Consider the following 25,493-nt stretch of genomic DNA (forward strand, 5'->3'; position numbering starts at 1 on the left):
GAATGAAGACGCACCACCACCATATTTCTTATCAGTCGCTTATCAGCAGTTGACCAGTGCACATCTCCACGCAATCTTTCACTGAAATCACCTTGGAACAATGGATACCACCGAAGCTGAAGCCGCCGAAGTCGTCGCCTTGGTGAATCGAGGATTCTCGCAGCGTTCTGTTGCTGAGCAGCTGAATTTCAGCCAGTTGGCTGTCTCCAGAGTTTACCGTCGGTTTCGTCGGTTTGGAACCTTGAAACGGAAACCAGGATCTGGCTGTCAGCGGTGCACAACGGAGAGAAGACCGCTTAATCGTCACCTCCAGTCTTCGTAATCGCCACCGTACCGCTGTTGCCATCCAGCGAGACCTGATGCGGAACCGGGATGTGCCTGTTAGCACCCCAACAGTTCGGCGAAGACTCAAGGAAGCCAACCTTACCCCAAGAAGGCCTGCTGCTGGGCCCAAACTGACTCAGAGACATCGGGACGCTCGGAAGGAATTCGTGGCGACCTACGAAAATTGGACCTACGACCAATGGAGCCGCGTACTCTTCAGCGATGAGTGTAGAGTGTGTCTCCATGGCAGCGACAGAAGAGGACGGGTGTACCGAAGACCTGGAGAGAGATTCGCCCAGTGTTGCTTCGCTGAAACAGTCGCCTACGGTGGAGATTCCGTCATGATTTGGGCTGAGATTTCCATGGAGGGGCGGACCGAGCTGGTTTTTGTTGATGGCGGGGGTCGAGGCGGTGGTTTGAATGCAGACAGGTACATCACCGACATCCTGCAAGACCATGTCGTCCCCTACGTCGGGTTCTTTGACGAGGGGTTCCATTTAATGCAAGGCAATGCCCCTTGTCATACCGCCCGCGTCATAAAGGAGTACCATTGACGCAGTTGGCATCTTGACTCTGAAGTGGCCACCTCTCAGTCCGGATTTAAATCCCATCGAACACTTGTGGGATTACCTAAAACGCAAGGTTTGAGCTCGCGATCCCGCTCCGGAGACAATTTTGGCCCTGAAAGAAGCTTTGGTCGAAGAGTGGGAAGCATGCCCCCAGGACACCATCAGGAAGCTGATAAGGTCAATGAAGAGACGCATGGCATGTGTGAAAAAGGTTTTTGGTGGTAACACCAGGTATTAAAGATAAAAATAAATTGTAATTCTTTCATGAAAATGTTTTTTCTTTCGTTGTCAAGGTCATTTTTGCACCCAAATTTTACACCTCCTTGGTATGATCGCTTGTTTTTCATGAACTGAAATTTTTCGCCTGAAAAACATGCTCGTATCGAAAGCTTACACTGTAAGCTCTAAAATGGCACAGTTACTTTTTTGGTCTCATGATTGGTTCCGGAGATATTAAACGATGAAATTAAAAATTCGTTTGAGTCGATTTTTTTGATCGCGAGTGTACATGCCTATGCTTAAAAACGTTTGCCTCCCAAACTACAAAATAGTCGTTTCGGAGTATTGTATAAACATAAAACAAACAGGTCCGTTTTATAAAAGAGAATATCCGTCATTAAATCTGGGCTATTAAGGTCACTGCTCTAAAATCAGTGTCAATTAAGATTTAACGACAGTGCAGCATGTACTTAAATCATTCGTAATTACTATCCGATCGGCTATACTGTTCGCTAGTTAGTATATCCTATCCATTTTCTTATTACTCTCAGGGACAGTAAAAAACCGGCCAAGAGCGTGTCGGGCCACGCTCAGTGTAGGGTTCCGTAGTTTTTCGTATTTTTCTCAAAAACTACTGAACCTATCAAGTTCAAAACAATTTTCCTAGAAAGTTTTTATAATGTTCTACTTTTGTGATTTTTTTCATATTTTTTAAACATATGGTTCAAAAGTTAGAGGGGGGGGGACGCACTTTTTTTTCCTTTAGGAGCGATTATTTCCGAAGATATTAATATTATCAAAAAACGATCTTAGTAAACCCTTCTTCATTTTTAAATACCTATCCAACAATATATCACACGTTGGGGTTGAAATGAAAAAAAAAATCAGCCCCCACTTTACATGTAGGGGGGTACCCTAATAAAACATTTTTTTCCATTTTTTATTTTTGCACTTTGTTGGCGTGATTGATATACATATTGGTACCAAATTTCAGCTTTCTAGTGCTTACGGTTACTGAGATTATCCGCGGACGGACGGACGGACGGACGGACGGACGGACGGACGGACGGACGGACGGACGGACGGACGGACAGACATGGCGAAACTATAAGGGTTCCTAGTTGGCTACGGAACCCTAAAAAAGTGTCTGGTTGATGTCGATACTACTAGTATTAATTAATATAAAAACTAGTAGTAGATTTTTATTGTGAGAAATTTCTATATACATCATTGATTTAAACACATCTTGTATGGTAAACTTAAACTACTGTGTTGTGCTGTGCATTTCACTTTCACGTGACAGTTTAGTCATATTCCTCATTAATTTAAACGATACATATCTTACTCAACAAGAAACATTAAATTTTACTTCTTACGGCTTGAGTGTTGAAAGTTAATAAAGAATATTCGCTTAATATCTGGAAATAAGTTTGTTTCAACTGCATGCAAATATTAAGCTTAACAAATAACACGAAAGACATAACAGTTTAACAGGTTTCTGTGATCAAATTATGAGTTGCGCTTGCGCACCCTTTGTCAATACAGGGAAATACGAAAAATGTGTCTTTTATGACGGCTATCTGTACGCGAAGACTGATTTAAGGAACTGACAACAACAATGTGAGTCATATGTTCTAATTGTATCAAATGTGGAGACAGCGTTGTTTAATTAAAGTCAGCTACAACTGCAATGGGTCCTAGCGTGTACGCAGCAATGAGTTGTATCTATACCCGGTTTAATGTCTGGCAATTCCCCCAAAATATTTATATTTCCCCTTACTTATTATAGGTGTATTGCGAAAAAACTTTAACCGAAATTTGATCCACCTATTTTTTTTTTTTTTTCCTTTTATTCAGAAACAAACAGTCATACACAATTTTCTTATCTACAGTAATTGTAACAGAAAATAGACCTATAGTTTCATAAAGTAATAATAAACAAAACAGGTTCGTGTTTATCTTAAAATTATCTTAATTTTACATTGTTTGATGACTCTATATGTTCGAACGAGGATGAGGCAGGCAGATAAATATTATATCTACTGCTTTTTTAACCGACTTCAAAAAAGGAGGAGGTTCTCAATTCGACTGAATGTTTTTTTTTTTTTTTTTTTTTTTTTTTTTTTTTTTTTGTATGTATGTTACTCGATATCTCCGAGAATCGTGGACCGATTTTCAAAATTTTTTTTTTGATCGAACCGGTATAACCCCGAGATGGTCCCATTGGCACCAAGTCAGGGTCTGATGATGGGATCCTGGAGAAATCGAGGGAACTCTTCAAATGTTATAGGCACATGTAATGTTTTTAGTCTATTTTTCAAAGGTACACCAGTATTTACGTCTGATGGTAATAATTTTATGTGGCTGAGCTGATGATGGAAGGTCAACTCCTCAATGGTTAGGAGTTTAAGGATAATTCTTTCACTACTGTACATGTATTCGGACTGATACATATAATATCACTAGGAACCACTAAAAATCAACTGAGCTGATGATGGAAGGTCAACTCCTCAATGGTTAGGAGTTAAAGGATAATTCTTTCACTACTGTACATGTATTCGGACTGATACATATAATATCACTAGGAACCACTAAAAATCAACAAATAAATAAACTTTTTAACAAAAAATAAAACCGCCTTCAAAAATAAGCGCGTTACAAAACACGGAGAAACTAAAAAGCCAAAAATAATAAACCTTTCAATTCAGATTTCTTATCGTATTGCAATAAGCTAAACATCCAAATTATAAACAAATCAATTATTTTTGGAGTCGGTACCAGCCTGTGTATGGTTGGGTGGGGCAAACAGGCAATAGCAAGGCGACGAACAGGTCTGGTACCGACTACAAAAATAATTGATTTGTTTATAATTTGGATGTTTAGCTTATTGCAATACGATAAGAAATCTGAATTGAAAGGTTTATTATTTTTGGCTTTTTAGTTTCTCCGTGTTTTGTAACGCGCTTATTTTTGAAGGCGGTTTTATTTTTTGTTAAAAAGTTTATTGTTGCGAATGAAGATACTCTGTATATAAATAGGTATCAATGGGACAACAAGGCCTGCTCTCAATGCAACAATGTTATGTTGTAAAAGGAGATTGCAGAGGTCAATTGCAGCAAATGAATGTAACACTCGCTTTCCGTTTTTTTTTTATCAAAGAGGACGTTCCCTTGACTTTATGGTTAAAATATGTAGATAATGAGACCTTAGTCCTTTGAGCCCTTACTTAGTAGCAATCAAGTATGTGAGAGAATGTTGCCTGGTAATTGCGCTGTTACTGATATTATAATATAATATACTTACTGGCAAAATATTGTATGTCAGTTTTTTAGATAATCCTATCTGTATGGCTTTAGGATACACAAAAAAATCTACGAATCGTCAATCAAAAGGTAAAGTCACGGACTTTGTTGATCCACTTCTAGCCCATTTTATACTGGACACGTCGTAGCTTAACTATGGTTAACTATGAAATGTCCAGTATAAAATGAGCTAGAAGTGGATCAACAATTAAAATCCGTGACCGTACAGTCAACCAATTGGAACCCTAGGCCACTCTACAACCATGTCAAAATGACAAGCAGTAAGAGATTTCTTACAATCTGATTTATAACGTCACTATGACATAGTTCTACAGTGGCCTAGGGTTCCAATTGGTTGACTGTACATAGGAATTGGTCCTGCGCTTTACAGATTCATATAATTTAGGTATTGTTATCTCGATAAAATTAGCGTTACCTTCTAGGTATTAGGTATGCTAAAGCTCTCAGATATATTGGGACTCTGATATATCTGATGGTGACTGTACAGTCAACTAATTGCAACCCTAGGCCACTGTAGAACTATGTCATAGTGACGTTTTAAATCAGATTGTAAGAAATTTCTTACGCTTGTCATTTTGACATAGTTGTAGAGTGGCCTGGGGTTCCAATTGGTTGACGTACAGTCAACCAATTGGTAGAATTATGTCATAGTGACGTTATAAATCAGATTGTAAGAAATCTCTTATTGCTTGTCATTTTGACATAGTTGTAGAGTGGCCTAGGGTTCCAATTGGTTGACTGTACCTATCTTATAATAGGTAATCACAATCAGCTTTCCAGCACAAACATCTTAGGTCCACCGTAAATTCACTCGATGGTATCACTGCTCTCCGTAACATATATTATGTATACAAACGTATTAACGAATTAGGTAAAGCGTTGATCCACCGCGATATGTATAAACAATGTTGGGAGACTCACACGTTCACGCCATTCACGGGAAACAACTGTGGTGAAATTAGAATGATGTATACATTGTGAAAACGGGTAATGGTTTATAGTTACCGCCTTTTATACAGTCGTTAGAAACTAATCTAAGACTTAATTAGTTCGGTTTCTTTATTACCGGACCAGACAGTATACTCAAATAGAAATAGGCATAGCATAAGGCATCTAGAGACTTGTACTAACAATGTATAAGTGTCAACTCTCAACAGTTTGACCAATTCATAAGAATTAGTTGATTAATGATTATGATAACGGGATGTCTTCATAATTGTAAGATCAAGTTAAGAATGTTTGTATAGTACACTACAGAATTTGGTTCGACAGGAGTTCGGTAGGAGGAAGAAGCACAGCGTAAATCAGGATTACGATACAGCGAGGAAATACTTCTAGCATCCTTGATTTCAAGCCTCAGGGTTTAAGTTAGTTATTATGTTATATGATTCGCAATAGGCTTCCTAAGGAGATAGCCTCCATTCAGACACTTCAGTACAATCTTAGAATACACTACTATGGATGGCTGATCCAGGACAGGAATCTGTTATAATGCAATAATTAAGATTCAAGATTCCTCATATCATGCTGTCGGGTGACCCTTATAGGACGGCTTGCGGCGGCCCCCTGACATACAAACACAACTAAATTTAGATGTGACTCTATGCGCTAGGGCATATTATTAGAACGAAAGTCCAGGATATTTGGATCTAGTGGCTTCAGAAAGACATCAATTATCATGAACGCGTACCTAAACAAAAAAAATATGTTTCTCCTCTTCTTAGAGGTGTTATCAAATACAATCGAATTTTTGTAATATCATCAAGATTTTTTTAAATACCTAATTAATACCTATAGGTTACTGCTGTAACAAATCTAGTAGATATGTAAATGTAAAATAAGTAGCTTTTTGTGCTATCGCTGTTTGAAAGTGTCTCTAGAAACTGGACATTTTCCTAATCAGTAGGTAGTAGAATTTTATGGCAGGTAAACAACTCGGTAATGGTTATACTGTACGATTACGGAACGCTACAATGTTTTCAAACCAACGTTCAACACTTCGGAATAATTTGAGGCAAATTTGATGTGTATTTTAACGGCAAGCTTACGTGGACTTTGGGCACTTTGGTAGTGAATGAAAAGTGGAAATTGTCATTAAATTTGTTGTGATTTTAATTGCACTCAGTTTATTAATAAACACATTACACGTGGTCTTTCGATTGAGATTTATGTTAATAGCTTTTAGGAAACATTATAAATTTTGCTTTTTCTCCGGCAGGAAATGTATGTTCTACTCAATACCGAACTCACAAAAACGGAATCTCAAAATAGTAAAAATACGTTACCTCCGTATTTTACTTATTTTTATTTTTGCCATACTTATGATAAAAACAAGCTCTGAGTTTAAATTTGCATTGTTATCGCGATGTTTTTATGTTCACTGGTAAATTTAGATGTGCCGCAGTGACATACAGCAAGTGTTTTTTCGTCTATTTCAGTACGGGAAGAGTTTTAACTAAAAATTATTTAACTACTCATTCAACTATGGCGTTACTGGGATTTGTTAGCCTTGAAAATAATAACTTATTGTTAGGTTGATGTCTGACTACATCTGAACTGGGATGTATTTATTTCTACAATTACGTATACTGCAATGCTCTAGTCAAGCATCTCTCCAGCTGACTATCGCTCCACTGCGATTTCTTCTAGCTACCTAGGTATGTCTCGAATTGACTATCTATGTAAATAGAGCCAACTTCTCGATCTGTTACAATTCACTATCATGACGCCGAGTGCACATTGGCCACGTTTCTATTAGAATCTTCAACTAGTTACATGCATTGAATTCTGTTTTGCTTTCCAAGCATCATAAATTACTCCATTACGTTATCGATACAAAACCTTATTATTGTTAGTTACAGTTGGCTTTCTAACAAATACGCTGAGCAAAATTAGCAGGTTGGAGTCGATATTGCCGAAATGTGGTTTCGCCATTTTCTCGGAATAGGAAGCACTGTTTGTTCTGTGTGTCAATCAATATGTGAGCTAAATAACTATTTGTGATGTGAATGTTGTGTAATTCTTCAAATGTTTAAATTTTTAGAAAGAGCTGTTTCGGTCGATTTTTTGCATTTTAACGAATATAGGATCAGGTATAACCTATTGTCATGATACTTACTTTGTGCATGTGTATACACTACAAGAATTCGTAGCCCACTCAAGAGCTATATCCCCATGTGTCTCATGATGGAGTCCAAGGCTTTTGGTACGTTTTCGGTTCGACGGGTGTATTTGTCTAACTTCGTCTTCATCACATATTCCACATTTTCCACAGTCAGTGCTGTATAAATGCAAAATTACTAAGCAGTTACAACTTAAATACCTTAGGCAGCCTGTGTGTTTCTATTGTATCGAAAGCGTCAAACAGTTCTCTAATTCTGTACCTATTTCTATTAGAACGAGTTGCATGCCAACAGAATTAATAGGCTAAAAAATGCGAAGGGCCACACATCAGTATCACGCCAGTTAACCCAGTTTCGGCTTGAATTATGACCGATCTGAAATAAAAGGATTAGGCGGTGATGGCGCTTTATCGTTAGCAAATGTGACTGAATGTGTGCTTTGATTATCATTAAATGAGTAAAAAATGGTGCTTTTACTAGCATTTTTTGTAACAATTCTATTTAATATACATATATCATGTTATATTGAGTTTTGTATTATCTAAGGATAGAGTTTTGTAGCAGAAGATAGCACATACATTTTAATTACTTATATTTTTCCGTGGAAAGGCGACACCTCTTTCAATTACGAGGCTGAATCTCTCCTATAAAACTATCTTATCAATTCTATCATACTTACTTCATAGGTACCTCTTTTGTTACAAAAATAATCAATACACATATGTCCAATTTGTTCACGCGACTTTAAACTTAAAAGTAGACACGCTAGACAAATTAACATACGACTTGCATATTTATTTATTTATTTATTTATTTATTTATTTATTTATTTATTTATTTATTTATTTATTTATTTATTTATTTATTTATTTATTTATTTATTTATTTATTTATTTATTATTGTTCGGAGAACCAACAGCTATTAATACAGAAAGGTTAACTTAATTAGGTTACAAAAAGCCAATTACAGGTTCCCACCAATAGTAACATACTGGGAGTTATTAGGTGGTTTACACTATCACATTGCAATACTAAGAAACCTACTTAATCTAACTAGATTTTAAACAAAACAAAACAAAAAATATCATGCTTAAATGACACACTCGCTTTAAAAAACTACAGTCATCGGTAGGGCAAGCTCACTCAAAGCTATTGTTCACTAGATTACGCCGCACAGATTGGATTACTGTTAAAAATGTCTATGTCTAAGTTTTTCGTTAACTTATTTCGTTATATTAAGTTATCCTGCGATAAAGTAACCATAATATGCAGTAACTTCCTTGCCTCAGTGGACACGGGCAACAAAGCCAACGGTATCCCTGCATGGTTAATATCTTATTCCAACAACGGCTAGTCGCTGCACGCCCGGTGCCCGTTACCCTACTCAACTGTTGAATAGTCTTGCTGTTGAGGATCGTAAGCGCAAGACAAGACGCATCCTTAATGACATTGAGTATTTGGCGATAAAATACATGTGAATTTTTAGCCTTGTTGCAACGTTTTTGAATAAGAGAAGGGTCATTCGAATGTGTCGTCAGTGCACATTGCACTCTTGCGCTTTTAAGTATTACTTATAATATTTTTCATTCAAGAATCGGTTATCGTTTGGGAGTTATAAAACTTATTATTATGGTGCCATGGGCAAATAATATTGTAAAACGATGAACTAAAGTATAACGCCCTCATACAGAAATCATTACTGAGTTCAGAAATCAGGGACATATTAAAGATAAGATTTACACGACTATCATATTTTCTGTATAATCATGTTATCATAGTATACATGAACACTAATAGACGTCACATACGGCATTTTGCTTGTGTAAAGCAGCTAATGGTAACGACCTGCAGTCATCAGAGTACTGCAAGTCGAGATGCGCCATTACGTGGATGTCCCCGTGAGATTAATTGATGATTCAGTGGAAAAAATAACATGTTACCGTTCGTCAATTACGCTTTTATAAGACTGGGAAAAGGTAAGCTATGTATAAGCCAGATAAGCCTGTTTAAGTCTAATTATTTATGTTGAATTTAAATTTAAGATTTCTTTAATAACTTTTACTGCTACGGAGTATGAAAATTGTTGAGGGACCGTCAAGGCTACGTTTGAAATCGAGTTTATAAACTCCCATCTACTGGTAACATACACAGCAAAAATGAGTGTACGGTGGCCGCTTTCCATCAGGCGGGCCGTATGCTTGTTTGCCACCGACGTAGTATTAAAAAACATATATTCGACACATCGACTATATACGTTTAAATGCATTGTGCACTCAATTTATGTCGGCAAATAATGCATTTCCTAATTCGTAAAAAGGGCTAACAATAGCCTGAATAGACTGCAAGCGTCGCATAGGGCTGGCAGGATGTTTCACGAATAACAATGTTTCGACATATACTCGAACACCTATTTATTGGAAACTAGGCTTCCCGTTACAGCTGTCAAATTAATGTGATCAAAGGAGTCACGCTTTGATACCCATGTATCAAATCATTTAACATATAAGTTTTGTAAAGTATGCTAGTTAGGTTTTCGTTCATCGATCGTCGTCGTCGAGTCTCGCAAAATCGAATGCCGAAAATGGTAACAAGTGGATAAAATGCGAAAGTCTGTTTCTGCTTCGGAGCAGTATTCGAAGAATCAATTGAGATAATAATTTAGTAGCTATTTAAAATTTTAAGTAAGAAGTAGTTGCATCTTATCTTATCTTATCTTAAAACTGCGGGGGCCCTTACAGATACACTTCGACCCATCGGGATCTTTTGTGCAATTACCCCCTACGATCCTAAGATCCTTCAGCTATTCAGGAGCTTCTCGATCATCTCCACGTATCGGATGATGAGGCTCATGGGTAGCTCTCTGAAGTCCTTCGGTGCCAGGTAGCCTGCTCCAAAGTTCTTCATTCTTTGTCTGGCGAGGGCGTGACATTCACACATTAAATGTCTGACGGTCTCTTCCTCTTCGCCACACATGCGACAATCAGTGTTGTCGGCGTGTCCCATCTTGGCCAAAATTCCTTTGACCCCGTAATGGCCTGTGAATAGAGATGGGTAACTACCCAGGTAAATACCCGACGGTGGGTATTTACCGGGTAAATACCCGATATTTACCTACCCGCGGGTAAATACGCGGGTATTTTCGTTTTTCTTCCAAATTTGACGTTTTTAAATGGTGTTTGGGCTAAAATAGATTAATTTAAGTCAGTTTTTGTAATTGTACACATAATGTTTATTCAAATTGGGAACGAATAGGTTGCTATGAGATAAAATGTGATTTTAGTGTATCACTCCAACTATAAAAATCGTGTAATATCATTCTCTGACATACGGAAATAATTTCAAATGCTTTTAATATAAATTATAAGTTTGATAAATTAAAACTGAAAATAAAAATATGTGAATAAAAATATTAAAAAAAAATCTTTTTCAAGCTCATAACTCATACATAGTATGTTTTATGACAAAAATGCATATAAACTTTTTTGTAGGAAATTGTGTCTATTTTAGTTCGTATATACAATACTTTTCGATATTGATGATAGTTTCCATGAAATATGAAAAAAATAGATTTTACCCCCCCTAACCCCACCATAACCCCCTCCAACCAGTACTAGGAACTTTATATTTATCGTATATATACGACTAATTAATACAATCTAAAAAGCACATAAAACATATTTTTTTAATTATTTTTAAAAATATACATTAAAACTTCTGTAAACTTAATTGTCTATTTGACTAATTTGACTGAACAGTTTTGTTTTAAATTGTGTATAAAAATTACAACCACAAACTTAGTATTTATCTCCATTTTAACACAAATCAGCATGTCCAACATGAAATGAATCTACCCGTCAATTTGGGTAGATACGGGTAAATACCGGGTAGATAGGTATTTACCGGGTAAATACCTGGGTGGGTAGATTGGGTATTTACCCACGACCCATCTCTACCTGTGAACACCCCCGTTATAATTTGGAGTTGTCTTTTGCCTAGCTTCCCTAGCTTTTTGCTCCATCCAGAGTCTGCCCTCTGCATAAAGAGCTTTGAATGCTTCAGATCAACCAGGGCATCCCACTCTTTTTGGTGACTAGCCTTTGTTTGGTCTTTCATAGCCGTTCTGATGGTTCCTTGTGAAAGGCCCACATAAGGTTCCGGACCTATGAAGTTGTCTTCAGATCCGGCCTTGGCAAGTTCATCAGCGTTTTCATTGCCAATGAAGCCTTCGTGCCCCGGTATCCATACCAGTTGCACCTTGTTTTGCCTTCCAAGCTTGTTAAGAGCTTGGATGCCGTTTAATACCAGTCTAGAGGTAACTCTGGGCGATGTGAAGGCTTTGAGTGCCGCTTGACTGTCGCTGAGTATATAGATAGTCTTACCTTGGATTTGTCTAACTATATTCTCATGTACACAGGCAATTATTGCATATGTCTCGGCTTGAAAGACCGTGGCATAATTGCCCATGCTGATACTACCTCTGTAGTCATTTGCATAAATGCCTGCGCCCGTACCAGATGCCATCTTGGACCCGTCTGTATACCAGATGATGGTGTTGTCATCAGGGGTGGGTGTCTCCAGACCCTCCTTCCATTCGGCTCTAGTATGGACTTTGGTTTTGAAGTTTTTGTGGAAGATGAATTTCGGTTGCATTTTGTCGCAGCCCATACTCATCAGCCTTCCCATAGAATTGTTGTATTCCATGCTTGTGTGTTTAGTTTTCGGCATGCTATCGCTCCAGAGGCCTGTTAAAGCCAGCCGGTGTAGCGATTTCAGTGCCTCAGACTGTATCACTAGATGTAGCGGCGGGAGATCCAATAGTACCTCCAATGCTGCTGTTGGCGTCGTTCTGAACGCACCCGTTATAGCCATGCATGCTGTCCTTTGTACCTTCATGAGGACATCCTTGCATGTGCTCAGTAATGTCCTTGGCCACCAGGCCAGGCTTCCGTACAGGATTATAGGTCTCACCATCATGGTGTAGATCCACCTTAGTACCTTTGGGTTTAAACCCCATGTTTTGCCGTAAGCTGACCTGCACATTCCAAACACTCTAAGTGCCTTGGCTGTGGTCAGTTCGACGTGTCTTTTCCAGTTCAGTTCTTTGTCTAGTGTTACCCCTAGATATTTCACTTCATTGGAAAGTTCAAGTACCCTTCCATAGAGCCTTAGTTGCTCCATGCCAGTAAGGGCCCTTTTCCTGGTAAACGGTACTACCACTGTTTTGCCTGGATTGATGGAGAGTTGTTGGTGGTTACACCACCTCTCCACTTGCCTCAGTGCTGTATTCATAATTTCTGACACCGTTCCCGGGAATTTCCCGTTTATGAGTATCACTAAATCATCTGCATAACCCACTGTATATACTGGGCTCTTATTTAGTTCTTCCAAAAGTGAGTTCACTACCAGGCTCCATAGAGTCGGAGAGAGAACCCCACCTTGTGGACAACCTTTTGTTGCTGTGGCTAGTAATTCTTCCCCCATGAGGGAGGACTTAATTAGCCGGCTGTTCAACATATTACCTATCCAGCGGCAGATGGTAGGTTCTATGCCATGTTTGAGTGCAGCATTATTGATTGCACCATATGTGGTGCGATCAAAGGCACCTTCGACATCCAGAAATGCAGCAAGACATAGTTCTTTGCTTTCTATGGCCTGCTCCGCTCTAGTTGTCACCAGGTGTAGTGCTGTCTCCGTGGACTTGCCCGGCTGGTATGCACATTGCAAGCGGTGTAGTGGATGTCTCTTGAGCGGACCATCCCTGATGTGTCTGTCCACCAGTTTCTCCAAAGTTTTAAGGAGAAATGATGATAGACTTATGGGCCTATATGATTTGGCTTCTGTGTAATCCTCTTTGCCTGGTTTGGGCAAGTATGTTACCTTTACTAACCTCCATGCACGTGGTACATGTCCGAAGGCAATACACGCTTTGTACAGTCTACTCAAGTGGGGTATAAGTACGTTAGCGCCTTCTCGTAGTAGTATGGGGTAGATTCCATCTGGCCCCGGGGCTTTATATGGCTGAAATGTCGATAATGCCCATTGTATTTTATTGTGGTCTACTACCTTTTTCGACGTGTAAGTAGTTGCATCGGTTGAATGAAACTCTTCTTTTCTGACTGAACTAATCTATACATCTAACAAATACGAAATAATCTATATATCTAACAAATACGAGAGTTGTTGCACCATGCCAGCCTTTCGTGCAATATTTTTAAGCCGGGCTCATCACCTTAACCTTACGTCATTGTTATACTAATGACTGGTCAGCCGACAAACGACTGCATCATCTGCCAGCAGCCCTGCGATGTGTTAATTCGCCTCTTCAACGAACGGCACCAATTTGTGCCCACGCGCCGCCTGCGCGCGCGCTGACCCTCTGACCGCCCATTCACAAAATTACTATTGAGACATCATCCGCGATTATTTCCTTCTTGATGTGTAATAAACGTTGTGTGAGGTGCTGAGGTGTCAGCTCGAGTTTACTCGCTAGGCTTAGCACCGGAGCTCTTGCGAAATACCTAGACTGCTCATTGTTTTTAATAAGAGAGTACTTAACGGATAACTGTTATAATTACCTCTATATTCATCTTATCTCGCGTACGAGATATTGTCGTAGCGCTCCTACGAGTATGCTAAGCCGACAGAGTGTGGAAGTTAAATAATACTTATCGACATTGATAAGTGTCACTTTGTTGCAAAGTCAGGCGACTCGATTGGATACGAGTTATTTGGATACTGCCTAGTTCTTAATCCATTTAGTTGAAATAGGTAAAATTTTAATATAATTACGATGAAGGAACTCTTGTTATTTTTACTAAAGGATCATTGTCTCTGTTGTATGACTTCATAGTCTTGCAACATATACTAATTGTTAAGAAAGTCGTAAAAGGCCCAGCCCCAGCAGACTATCAATTCAACACATCTTAAATGAAAGAACATGCATAAGCATCTTTATGGCTACCGCGTTACTACACTAATTAGGTACCGGCAGTACAGCTAACTATACTGTACGTAACAGGACACAAGGTTGCTATTCCAAAAACTAAATTGGATAACTGGCAGTAGCATTCTCGCACGCATGAGTCTATCTTAATCATATTGAAATGAAAACTTCTGTTTATCAACAAATGCGAGTTGACATGTGATTGTTTTCTAATTCTTGTTTCGATTGCTTATTAATGCTGGGTACATATTTTCATTAATTTTAATGGGTCGATAAACTTTGCTAGAGATTACTTCGTGGTGCATTCCTTAAAAAAATGATGATATGTGTGACTCTAATTAAAATGTAATAAATACAAATTAAGGATTACATTGATTTAATTGATTAAATCTTAATAGATCTCCATTGTAAATTAAAATTTACTATATTAAAAAAACACATTCGAAAATAATAAACTTCGGATTGCGAAAACCTCACACTTTCCCATAAATAAAAATACAACTCGACCAATAAAACAAAAACTGGGAACACCCGGATTCAGTCGTCCCGACACCATAAAACCCACCGTGACGGCGCGGCCCATTACAAAAAGTATCAAATCCGTTCAGTGGTTGATATTAAATTGTTTACGGTATATTTGGTTTGTATGGTGCATTTAGTGCGGCGCGGAAATGGGCGGCTACCGCTTGATGGACCGTGGAGCGACGTACGACTGCATTCAGAAACTGATGAACTAATAAAACCTTTTGATCGAAGTTTGTCATGTTCAAAAATGTTGGACAAATTACCAGCCAGGAAACGTGGACGACAATTACCATAACATAGGGTAATTGCCTTAACAATTGGCGCTATGTGCACGTAAATAACCCAACAACGCGCAACGCTTTGGAATTTAAAGCGTTAACTTGGCCCCGTAGCCGAATGGCATTTCTACGACGCGAAACGAAAACGAAACGCCGCGAAAGGTAGTCTGGCTCTGTCGCGCCAATACGCAAGAGCGATAGAGATAGATATCTACGAGCGTTTCGTGAGCGTTTATGTGCTATTCGGCTAAGTACCCTGGTTCTATTAGAAGGCATAGCTAAGGCTCTTAGCTCTTAGACTAAGCAAACTAAAGTGAAAGAGTAAGTTGGAGCACGGGGACTACACCGGTCAAATCTTACATGAAAATCGGCTAAAAAAACAAAGTGTGATGTAAAGCTGGATTTTTGGTATGTTATTTGGAGTCCTTGGGGGAATATAAGACTATGTTTTGCAAGCAAAAAAAAAGTGTGCTAACTTCGTAATTAAAAAAAAAAAGTAAAAAAATCGGACTTCTTTTGGTTTTTATTTTTTTATTAAAAAACTATGCGTTTTTGTCAAAAGTTGCTTTATAATGTTGAAAGCGCATTAAATTTCAAACAGTTTGACATCTTTTTTATCAATGTCCGTCAAATAGTTTTCGAGATATGAAGCGTCAAAAAAGGTTAATTTTTGACGCATTTATAAAATGTAGCGTTTTGCCAATATTTTTGGACAAATATCTGCAAAATACTTCATGATATGATATATATTGCAATACAACATTGTATAAATTTATTTTGCTTTAGTTTTAGTGCAAGTAAATGTCAGTAAGAAGAATAGTTACTTTGGTAAACAAAAAAAAATCTATAAATAGAGAAGCCTGGTAGATTGGTTAAGGTATTAGTTTACGCTAAAAGTTTTAGGTTGAAAGTGTTATCTATTCGATCTTACTTTCTTTGATATCCGTTTATCTGATAAAATTGTCTAAGCTAACTTTGCATCGATTTGACTATTACTAATGAAGAAATAAAATACAGTAAAATTTTGAAGTTTAGTAAATTAATTTAATCTAATTTATTTATTATATCAGACAACAAAGGGCCCATAATGGTTAGTACTTATACATTATTGGATATTTTAAAAACTACCTGTTAGTATAACATAAACAAAAAGTCGACACAATAATACAACAATAAAACACTCACCTAGTGGCCTAAATTAGAAAAATAAAACAGAATTAGTTACATTTTACTTTTTCCTTTTTGAGGGTCCTGGTTCTGCATCTTGATGGCACAACTCCTGTAGTGATAGAAAGTCCACTTGAGTTGTATTTGACCACCGATTGCTGTGGAATAAACTACGGGAACGGAAAGCGCCCACGCCAATTATTAAGATACTGGAGAAGTGGTATTCCCAGCAGAAGAACGTAGTAAGATGGAAGTCAACTCTGTCCACAGCCAGCGGGCTAAACTGTGGCGTGAGACAAGGAGGCAGTATGTCTCCGGCTCTCTTCAGCGTGTACATGGATGGGCTGTCGCAGGCTTTGACCAGTACCGAGGTTGGCTGCTCCATCAATGGGCAAATGATAAATCACATCGCATATGCAGACGATAATATATGGTCCTACTAGCACCATCTGTGGGAGCTATGCGTAAGATACTTGCAGAATGCGAGAGATACGCCAGCCAGCATAACATGAGATACAATCCGGACAAGTCTGAATTTATGCTCATGGAGGCAGCAAATATGCCCACACATGTACCACCTCTTTTGCTTGATGGAGTTCAATTGCGGAGAGTACACGAAGTCAGATATCTTGGTCACATCTTGTCCAGTTTAAAAGACCAGGAGGACATAGAAAGGCAGAGGCGAGCCACCGCAGTAAGGTCAAACCTGTTGGCTAGAAGATTCGCCAAATGTAGTGACAACGCAAAACTAGTGACAGCGCAAAAAGACAGCTGTTCCTCAGTGTATACTGTCGAGTTATGGTCCGACTACACCTGCGCGGCGGTGAGAGACCTGCGCGTGCAATACAACACATACTATGTAGTCTATGTACTGATATTTCGTTAAACGGAGAATACTATGATTCGGGCACGTCCACGACAAACGATAACGCTCGTGAGATTGCATCGATGTTATTGACCCTCAGTGATATGCTTTAAAAACCAGTCCGTACAAGAACAATTTCGGAACAGTCTGATTCAATTAATGAGGGTTTTCTACTCGTGGGCAGTTCTCAGGGATGACGTTCGGTGCCTGATTTCGGTGCTGATTTTTATTTACTACTTTATTGATATGTCAGTCAATTTACTAAAATCTAGCCTAAATATAAAAAATATTGGTGGTGAAGGCCTCCATTAGAACCTTATAGTTTGTAAGAAATCTGACATTTTAAAATCACCGAAATTATGTATGGGCACTGTAATCAATTTGCGCCACCGAATTCAATTTTTTAAATATTATTCCACATTTCAACTTAATATGTAACTTATTATTCAATTTATTGATATTTTTAATTTTAATTCGATGACAGGTCATGTAAAAAGGCTCATAATCGCGCAATTTTACTAAATTTAACATGGTAATATGCTAGTCATTATCCAGTAGAGAATTTTGTACCCATAGAGCGGCTTAATTTGCTTAGAAACATAGTTCTATGTTTTTACAAGGTATATCCTACTATTTAAGTATGAAATATTAGAAAATAATGGACATTTAATCAGTTTACAACGTGGCAATCGAAGTAGGTGGTCACTTTTTTTGATATCGGTGGTCAAAAAATCCACCGAAACCACGGAAATCTACTCCACTGATATCAAATTTTATAGCTTTTTTCGAGATAACTGCAATAGCATGCATGATACAGAGGAGATGTCATAATGACGTAATAACATACTTTCAAGGATTTATTAGTACCTTACATAACGACAAATTGACCTAAACTGTGGGAGTAAATTGATCCACCGAATCTTAAAAAACATGGGACTAAACCCAGCGAACGACTGAGAAACTTTCAAAAAGTCCCCTTTATAAAACGGTACTTCATCTCCTCTACACTGAATGGATAAAACATAGCTAAAACTAACTATATTTGTGCTACTACGTCCCTGATCTATTAATTTGTAAGAGTACTGTCATGTTTAACAAATTACACCGAAATCAGTCACTAGCCCGGGACACATCGTAAATTTGTCTTTACTCGATGAGTTTAGCTAACATATTATTTTTATATAGAAAATATGATAGGTTAACTAACACCTTATACGTGAATATCTATATCAACTGCGATCAACAACTCCATCTTGAGTTATGATTTTTTGTTTTGCAAATTCTGGGTGCGGGACACGCCCACCGAAGGTCATTTTTCGCGTTTAATATTTTATTACTTATATTATACAGATAATAAATAAATAATTTTATATTGTACCAAGTAGTACAGAGGCTAATGATTGTGCCTGAATTAATTCAGATTTTTAGACCAGTCCGTTCTGACGTTTTTTGCCTCGGACACGTAAAAACGCGCCTCCTGAGAAATGCCCGCGTAAATATTTTTTTCCGCCAAGCGTCGATCCTGAGGTCTTTTTGACCGTAAACTTAACTAACTAAATAAATGTTGATTTGATATACGCAAATATGTGTCTGAGTAATACTTGAACAGCCCCCAAATAATCATAATTCATTCTCCGCTACACCTCCTGTAAATATATGTAAACTATCCCATTTGGCCATTACCATCCACCGATTATTTCTGATTCAGTTATACTAGACTTACGATATAATCCTATTTTTTTTAATAACTGGCACACTTTTGGTCTTAAATGAAAGCTAGTGAAATTTTCTACATTTTTATTTTACAATTTATGTAATAGCCTGAGTTGTTTTGCTATCTGTCTCAAAATATTAGCAAAATGAATATTTTTATAGAAAGGGGAAAAATGTTCTTTTTTTGACGCTTCATATCTCAAAAAATATTTGACGGACATTGATACAAAAGATGTCAAACTGTTTGGAATTTAATGCGCTTTCAACGGGTTACCTACGCCATTTCGAAAGATGTTTTGCCGATTATTGTTTCGCCGAAAACGTTTTGTCGAATCTACTTTTAAACGAAAGCTTGATCAATCGAAGTTACAATTCATCGAAACATTATTTCATCGAAATAACGTTTTGTCGAAAGCTTATAACATCGAATATTCATTGTTTCGAAACATTTGACTGATCGTACATATGACATGTTAATAATACCAGACATCGAGTAGTAACCATAGCCGTATTTGTTTAATCGAATATGGTCAAGTCTAATAACAAAAGGCCGCACAGCACCGCCACCTTGGATTTTTTCACGAAAGTGAGAGAGAGGGAAACAAAAAACTCTTTTCACCTCAGCAGCTGGAAAGAGCCTACTTTGCTGGTTAAAATCAGTGAGAAAAACATTTAGTAAAAGTCCAAAATGTGACACGCATGAAAATAACTATTTCACCTCAGTAGCTGCTAAGAGCCTACTTTGCTGCTTAAAATCAGTGAGCAAAGTAGCTATTTGCACACTGCAAATCAGTGAGCAAAGTAGCATTTTTTCACTGTACATAACTAAATAGTGGCATTCTCCCGTCTGGCGCCTCGGACGCCTCTATATAATTATGTGCAGTGAGCAAATAGCTACTTTTCTCACTGATTTTAACCAGCAAAGTAGGCTCTTTCCAGCTGCTGAGGTGAAAAGAGTTTTTTGTTTCTCTCTCTCTCTTTTCGTGAAAAAATCCAAGGTGGCGGTGCTGTGCGGCCTTTTGTTATTAGACTTGACCATATTCGATTAAACAAATACGGCTATGGTTACTACTCGATGTCTGGTATTATTAACATGTCATATGTACGATCAGTCAAATGTTTCGAAAAAATGAATATTCGATGTTATAAGCTTTCGACAAAACGTTATTTCGATGAAATAATGTTTCGATGAATTGTAACTTCGATTGATCAAGCTTTCGTTTAAAAGTAGATTCGACAAAACGTTTTCGGCGAAACAATAATCGGCAAAACATCTTTCGAAATGGCGTAGGTAACCCCTTTCAACATTACAAAGCAACTTTTGACCAAAAATGCATAGTTTTTTAATAAAACGGCAAATACTAAAAAAAGTCTGATTTTTTTACTTTTTTTTTTAAATTACGAAGTTAGCACACCATTTTTTTGCTTGCAAAATATAGTCCTACATTCCCCCATGGACCCTAAATAACATACCAAAAATGCAGCTTTACATCACACTTTGTTTTTTTATTTCTCTTTTTGACCAGTGTAGACTGTCTACCAGCTCTTTTGTCGCGTTTAACTCTGGCGTGGTGCCGCTGGTATCCAGTACACAGAAGGAATAATAGCAGAAGTTTCGCATTTCCTTTCTATGTTTACGACATTCGTATGCCAATAATGAGAAGTCTTGAGTTACAGAACCGAGAGGGTGTTCGTTCCCTTCAATCACGCTTGTCAGTTGGAAGCAGTATTGCAAAAAAACGAGTGAACGCAACTTAACTTACTTAACCAAAGAATTTTCAATATTCATTTAAAATTAAATCCTAATAGGTATGTAAAATGCAATACGAGAATGAGGTCCCAGGGTGAATGGGCTTCGGTTTCATTCAATGGTAAAATGTCGTAAGCGTCACAAACAGAAGTGTATTCATAAGCTGTTTAGGTTATACGGCGCGGCGTTAGGTTCCAGTGGACGTCAACGGGATGAATGCAGACGTTGTATTGAATTAATAAACTCTATCAATAATAGTTTCTGCTTTCATTGAATGGGGTTAGGTTTCGTTCGTTTAATTTTATGTCTAGATTAGGTACATGTCAGAATAATGACGTCTTCGAATATAATCATAATATTAACCACATTGTTTTGAGCCACGTACACCAAGATAAACCTCGGCAGGCTGATAATTGTTCAAATTGTACGTGTTACATTTCTTCGCACGTTAACAGGTGGCGTGTCTATTACGTGGTCCGCATGGTAATGTTGTCATCGATTTCTACTCGGGTTATTCACTAGCAATGTATTGATAGACCAGTATCCCTTGGCCCAGGAACGCGTATAGATGATACTGATCTTGGTGTCTGTGTTTCGGGTAGTTTTGACTGGCGAATGTCTTGTTAAAGGTTTTGCCAGAGTTCTGTGGGCGTATGGTGTTGCGCAGAAGGGCCTGACGTTTGAAGTGGTTTCCGTTGTTCTTTTATGCCCCTCAATACAATAGTTTCGAAATCGATTATCCAAATAGATTCTCTTCGTGGGGCCTAAATGAGGTTTTTAACATTGAGAATGTGGTAGGTACCTGGGATTTGACTTGACCGGTGCACTGGCGGTAACACTGGATGGGATGCATACAACTCGATTCCCACGGGCTATAAAGTCTAGTGGTGACACTGGTGACGGTGATGATAACTTAATGTCTATAAAAAAAATGTGTTAAAATTCACTTTTTCTACTTAAATCCTAGCGTAAGATGAATTGATTGAAACATGGTATAATCCATAATCCTCATTAGAGTCATTAAAAATGAATTGACGGATTAATTGTAGCCTAAAAATAAGAATGCCAGAACTAGCATGTTAATACGCTATAGTCATTGATCATATTCTGTTCCTACATTATGGCTGCTTAGGTATATCATCTATATTCATTATATCTTTGTTCATCTAAAATATTTTATAACTTGGAATACCATTTTCGTGATCTAAGTGTAGCTACTTACAACATATTTGAAACAAACTATTTAAAAAAAATGGGCTAATTTGTTAAACCAACTAATGTAAACCATACATTTGCCAAGACATTCCTAAAAGGGGAAATCTACAACTCACCGGAGCGTAACGTGAACGTGAGATCATTTAACCATACAAGCAAAGACATGTAAATTATATAAACTGTTGATGTTCCTAATTTTCGTTCCTGATTATCTCAGAAGGTAGGCTACGCCATAGGTTTATTTTGGGCGATTGTACTTAACCACATTTAAAGATTATTTAGTGGCTTAGCGTCCATTGATCTCAATCCTCATTAGATATCAACCAGCTGAAGTATTTTTTGCGACGTCTCACGAAAGGAAAACTTCGTAAACTTTGGCATCCTCACGAATATTTTAATAGCCGCCACTGTATGATTTTCGTGAAAAAGTATTAAAAAAACCGGTCAAGTGCGAGTCGGACTCGCTCACCGAGGGTTCCGTACAAACTTTCAATAGTTGAATCATCAAAATGTTATTCATAGAACTCTACAATTTCCCACATAACAAGTAATACTTTAATATACAATTTTATTGTTAACAACGTCCAAATAAAATCAAGACTATTCGACTTCAATAGTTTACGACTTACGACATGTCGCAAGGACGCTCCTGAACCGACCTCATTATATCAGGAAAAACGCGATGTAGGAAATGAGCGTTCAACGTACAGTGACATCTACGTACAGGAAGATGATTTTTATGGAATAATAGTTTATTGCGTGAACCGATTTTAACCATTTTGCCTCTATTTGAAAGCAGGTAATTTCATTGTTATTTTGTTAAAAAAATACAGGTACAATAAACACCCGCAAGGGTGTTGAAATTGAAAATGTAAATCTGAAAGGTTTTTTACAAATAAAAAAAAAATGTTTTCAAGATACGTGTACGATTTAATTTTTCCTGTAATATTCATTATAATAGCCATGTTTGGTGAAAATTTCATAAATTTATGTTGGTAAACTTCGGAGATAAGGGGGGGGACGGTATTTTTTTTTATATTTTCCTTCAAAAACATTTTTTTTCCACAACCAAAAAATGATAAAAAATAGTTTTGATATGTACAATTTGAGCTTTTTCTAACGATACCCCACTTGATCTAGTTACTTGAATTTTCAGTTTGCCCCCCTTTCATTTTGGCCATTTTCTATCATTTATTTTAATTAATTAAAAAAATATATACTTTCAACTTGTAGAGGTTCACAATGTTTATAACTATTCCAAATTTCATATCCATAGCATAAGTAGTTCTCGAGATATTTAACAATGTGACAGACGGACAGACAGACGGACAGAGTCGCACCATAAGGGTTCCTGTTGTACCTTTTTGGTACGGAACCCTAAAAACTATCTAACATCTACGACAATCATATCGTCACTACTTTAAAAAAAATTCGTATCTTCGTCTGTCAATGAAAAGAAAATTGTAGTAAGTATGTATGGAATGCATATAGACTTACTGCGTTTTAACTTTGAGGAACAGCGTGAGATACGAGATTTTTTTAAAGTAGTGACGATATACAGGTTTACCCCCTTTTTCATAAACGTACACTAAAGTTATCAAGCCGATAAAGTTCGTTTGTCCCTGTCTATCACACCAATACGTCGGAAAGGGACAAACGAACTTTATCGGCTTGATAAGATAACTTTAGAGTACGTTTATGAATAAGGGGGTAACAGTCTACATTATTTATTAACTAGTGTATAATACGAACATGCGGGCGATAACAGAAATACTCGTACAAAAAGAAAGTTTGCTCGTAATGAATGTTGCACAAACGGGGAATTACAAAATTATTACCGAGTGCGCGAATCGGTGGATCTGCCAGTGCAACAGTTATACGAGTATACTTTAATATAAATTACCGCACTAGTGCGATAATTATCACATTGAGCAACTATGTAAAAAATATGGGCATTTTCATGCTATTAGTCGTGGGTAAAAAACGAGAGCTAGATTTTACAAACCGAGTAGGTTCCTTCTTAAGCTAGTTGCAAGAAAAAAATATATATATATATATTGTTGTCGTCAATTAGTAGGTAGAGGAGAAATTCTGGAATAGCAGGGGCGGAACTTAGCTGTAAAGAAACCTAGTGTTTTCTGCTTTCTGTTAATAGACGGAAGTTTCCTTTGTGTTAGAAAATTGCGCAACGATTCCCACGCCTAGACAATGATACGGTTGAATGGGAAAAAACGTATTATGTCGTCTAATCTGTTTTGGTAGTGCTAATATTTTGTTTCGTTATCGTTTCCTGTCGTTAGTGTTTCTTTTGACGTTTCTCTCACGATAAATGTAGTTATTAAAAAAATTGAGTTTTTTACATATATATACAGTAAGTTATTACGGCTAGCACTAAAGGTAATAAGCCTAACAAACTCGTATCAAATATAATTATCATCACTCTTGATTGGTTCTAATACCAATTCAGTCATATATTAAAACAAGTCGAAATCGAGAAATAAAATGGACCAAACTGCCCATGACAAGCCACTGAAGTACCTAGATCATTGACAGTATTAGTTGTGTCTTTTTATTTCCAATAAAGTATTTCGCAATAAATTAAATCGAAATTTTCTTTGTCCACAGAACCGCCCCGCGTGACAGCGGCGGTGGGGCCCCGCAGCAAGCGGGCGCCGACGCCGGCGCGCGCCACGCCCGCGCTCGCGCCGCGCGAGACTCAGGCCGCTGCGCTTGCGCACGCCGCCAAGGGCGTCGAGGCGCTCGGCGTGCTCGTCCAGTATTTAGTGTTTCGGGTAAGTTGATGTGATTGTTATTTGTTATCATTTGTGTCTGTCGTCATATTTCATGGGGAACAAGAACATTACGAGGAGATGAATGAATTACTAATTAATACGAACGTTTAATTTAGGAGAAACTGCCGTGGGCCACTTGTATAGCATGGAAGACCTTTGGTTATATGTACTTTTTTTATTTTTAAGTTCTTCTTCTTCCTCCTACTCTTATCCCACGTTATGTGGGGTCGGTACAACATGTCTTCCTCTTCCATTCTCCCCTATCTTTCGTCATCTCAACACTCATATCTTTCTTTCTCATGTCCTCTTTCACACAATCCATCCACTTTTTTATTTTTAAGTGGACCCCACAGTTAAAAATTTCATTATAATCCAAAAAATAATAGGGTCTAGCATAGGTAATAATTACGGTCTATTTGAAACAAACATAGGAAACTAATGTAACTGTTGACATTTCCAGTTGGACGCACTAAATGGCGGTTCGTGGCGCCTGGAGGCCGAGCGGTGGCGAGGCGTGGCGGCTGCGGAGCGCACGAGCGCCGAGCGGGCCGACCACGACCGCCAGCAGCGGGCGCAGAAGGACCTCGATACAAGTACGTTATCTGTAGAACTATAGAACCTAATAAGAGTCACTTAGTCGACTATTAAGTATCAGCCTCAGGTCAACTCTTTGTATTTAACTGTTAGA

General features: G+C 37.8%; 1 protein-coding gene across 3 annotated transcripts in view; it reads left to right on the forward strand.

The window, feature by feature from the left end:
- LOC125231602 (myosin-2 heavy chain, non muscle) overlaps window positions 1-25,493 on the forward strand; it is a 163,434-nt gene that overhangs the window by 133,579 nt on the left and 4,362 nt on the right. For all 3 annotated transcript variants that reach the window (XM_048137095.1, XM_048137174.1, XM_048137251.1), the window contains 2 exons: window positions 24,639-24,805; window positions 25,266-25,398. In XM_048137095.1, the coding sequence (XP_047993052.1) occupies window positions 24,639-24,805; window positions 25,266-25,398 (300 nt within the window). The remainder of the gene's footprint in view (window positions 1-24,638; window positions 24,806-25,265; window positions 25,399-25,493) is intronic.

This window comes from Leguminivora glycinivorella, chromosome 1 (genome assembly GCF_023078275.1).
Source record: "Leguminivora glycinivorella isolate SPB_JAAS2020 chromosome 1, LegGlyc_1.1, whole genome shotgun sequence".
NCBI classification, from domain to species: domain Eukaryota; kingdom Metazoa; phylum Arthropoda; class Insecta; order Lepidoptera; family Tortricidae; genus Leguminivora; species Leguminivora glycinivorella.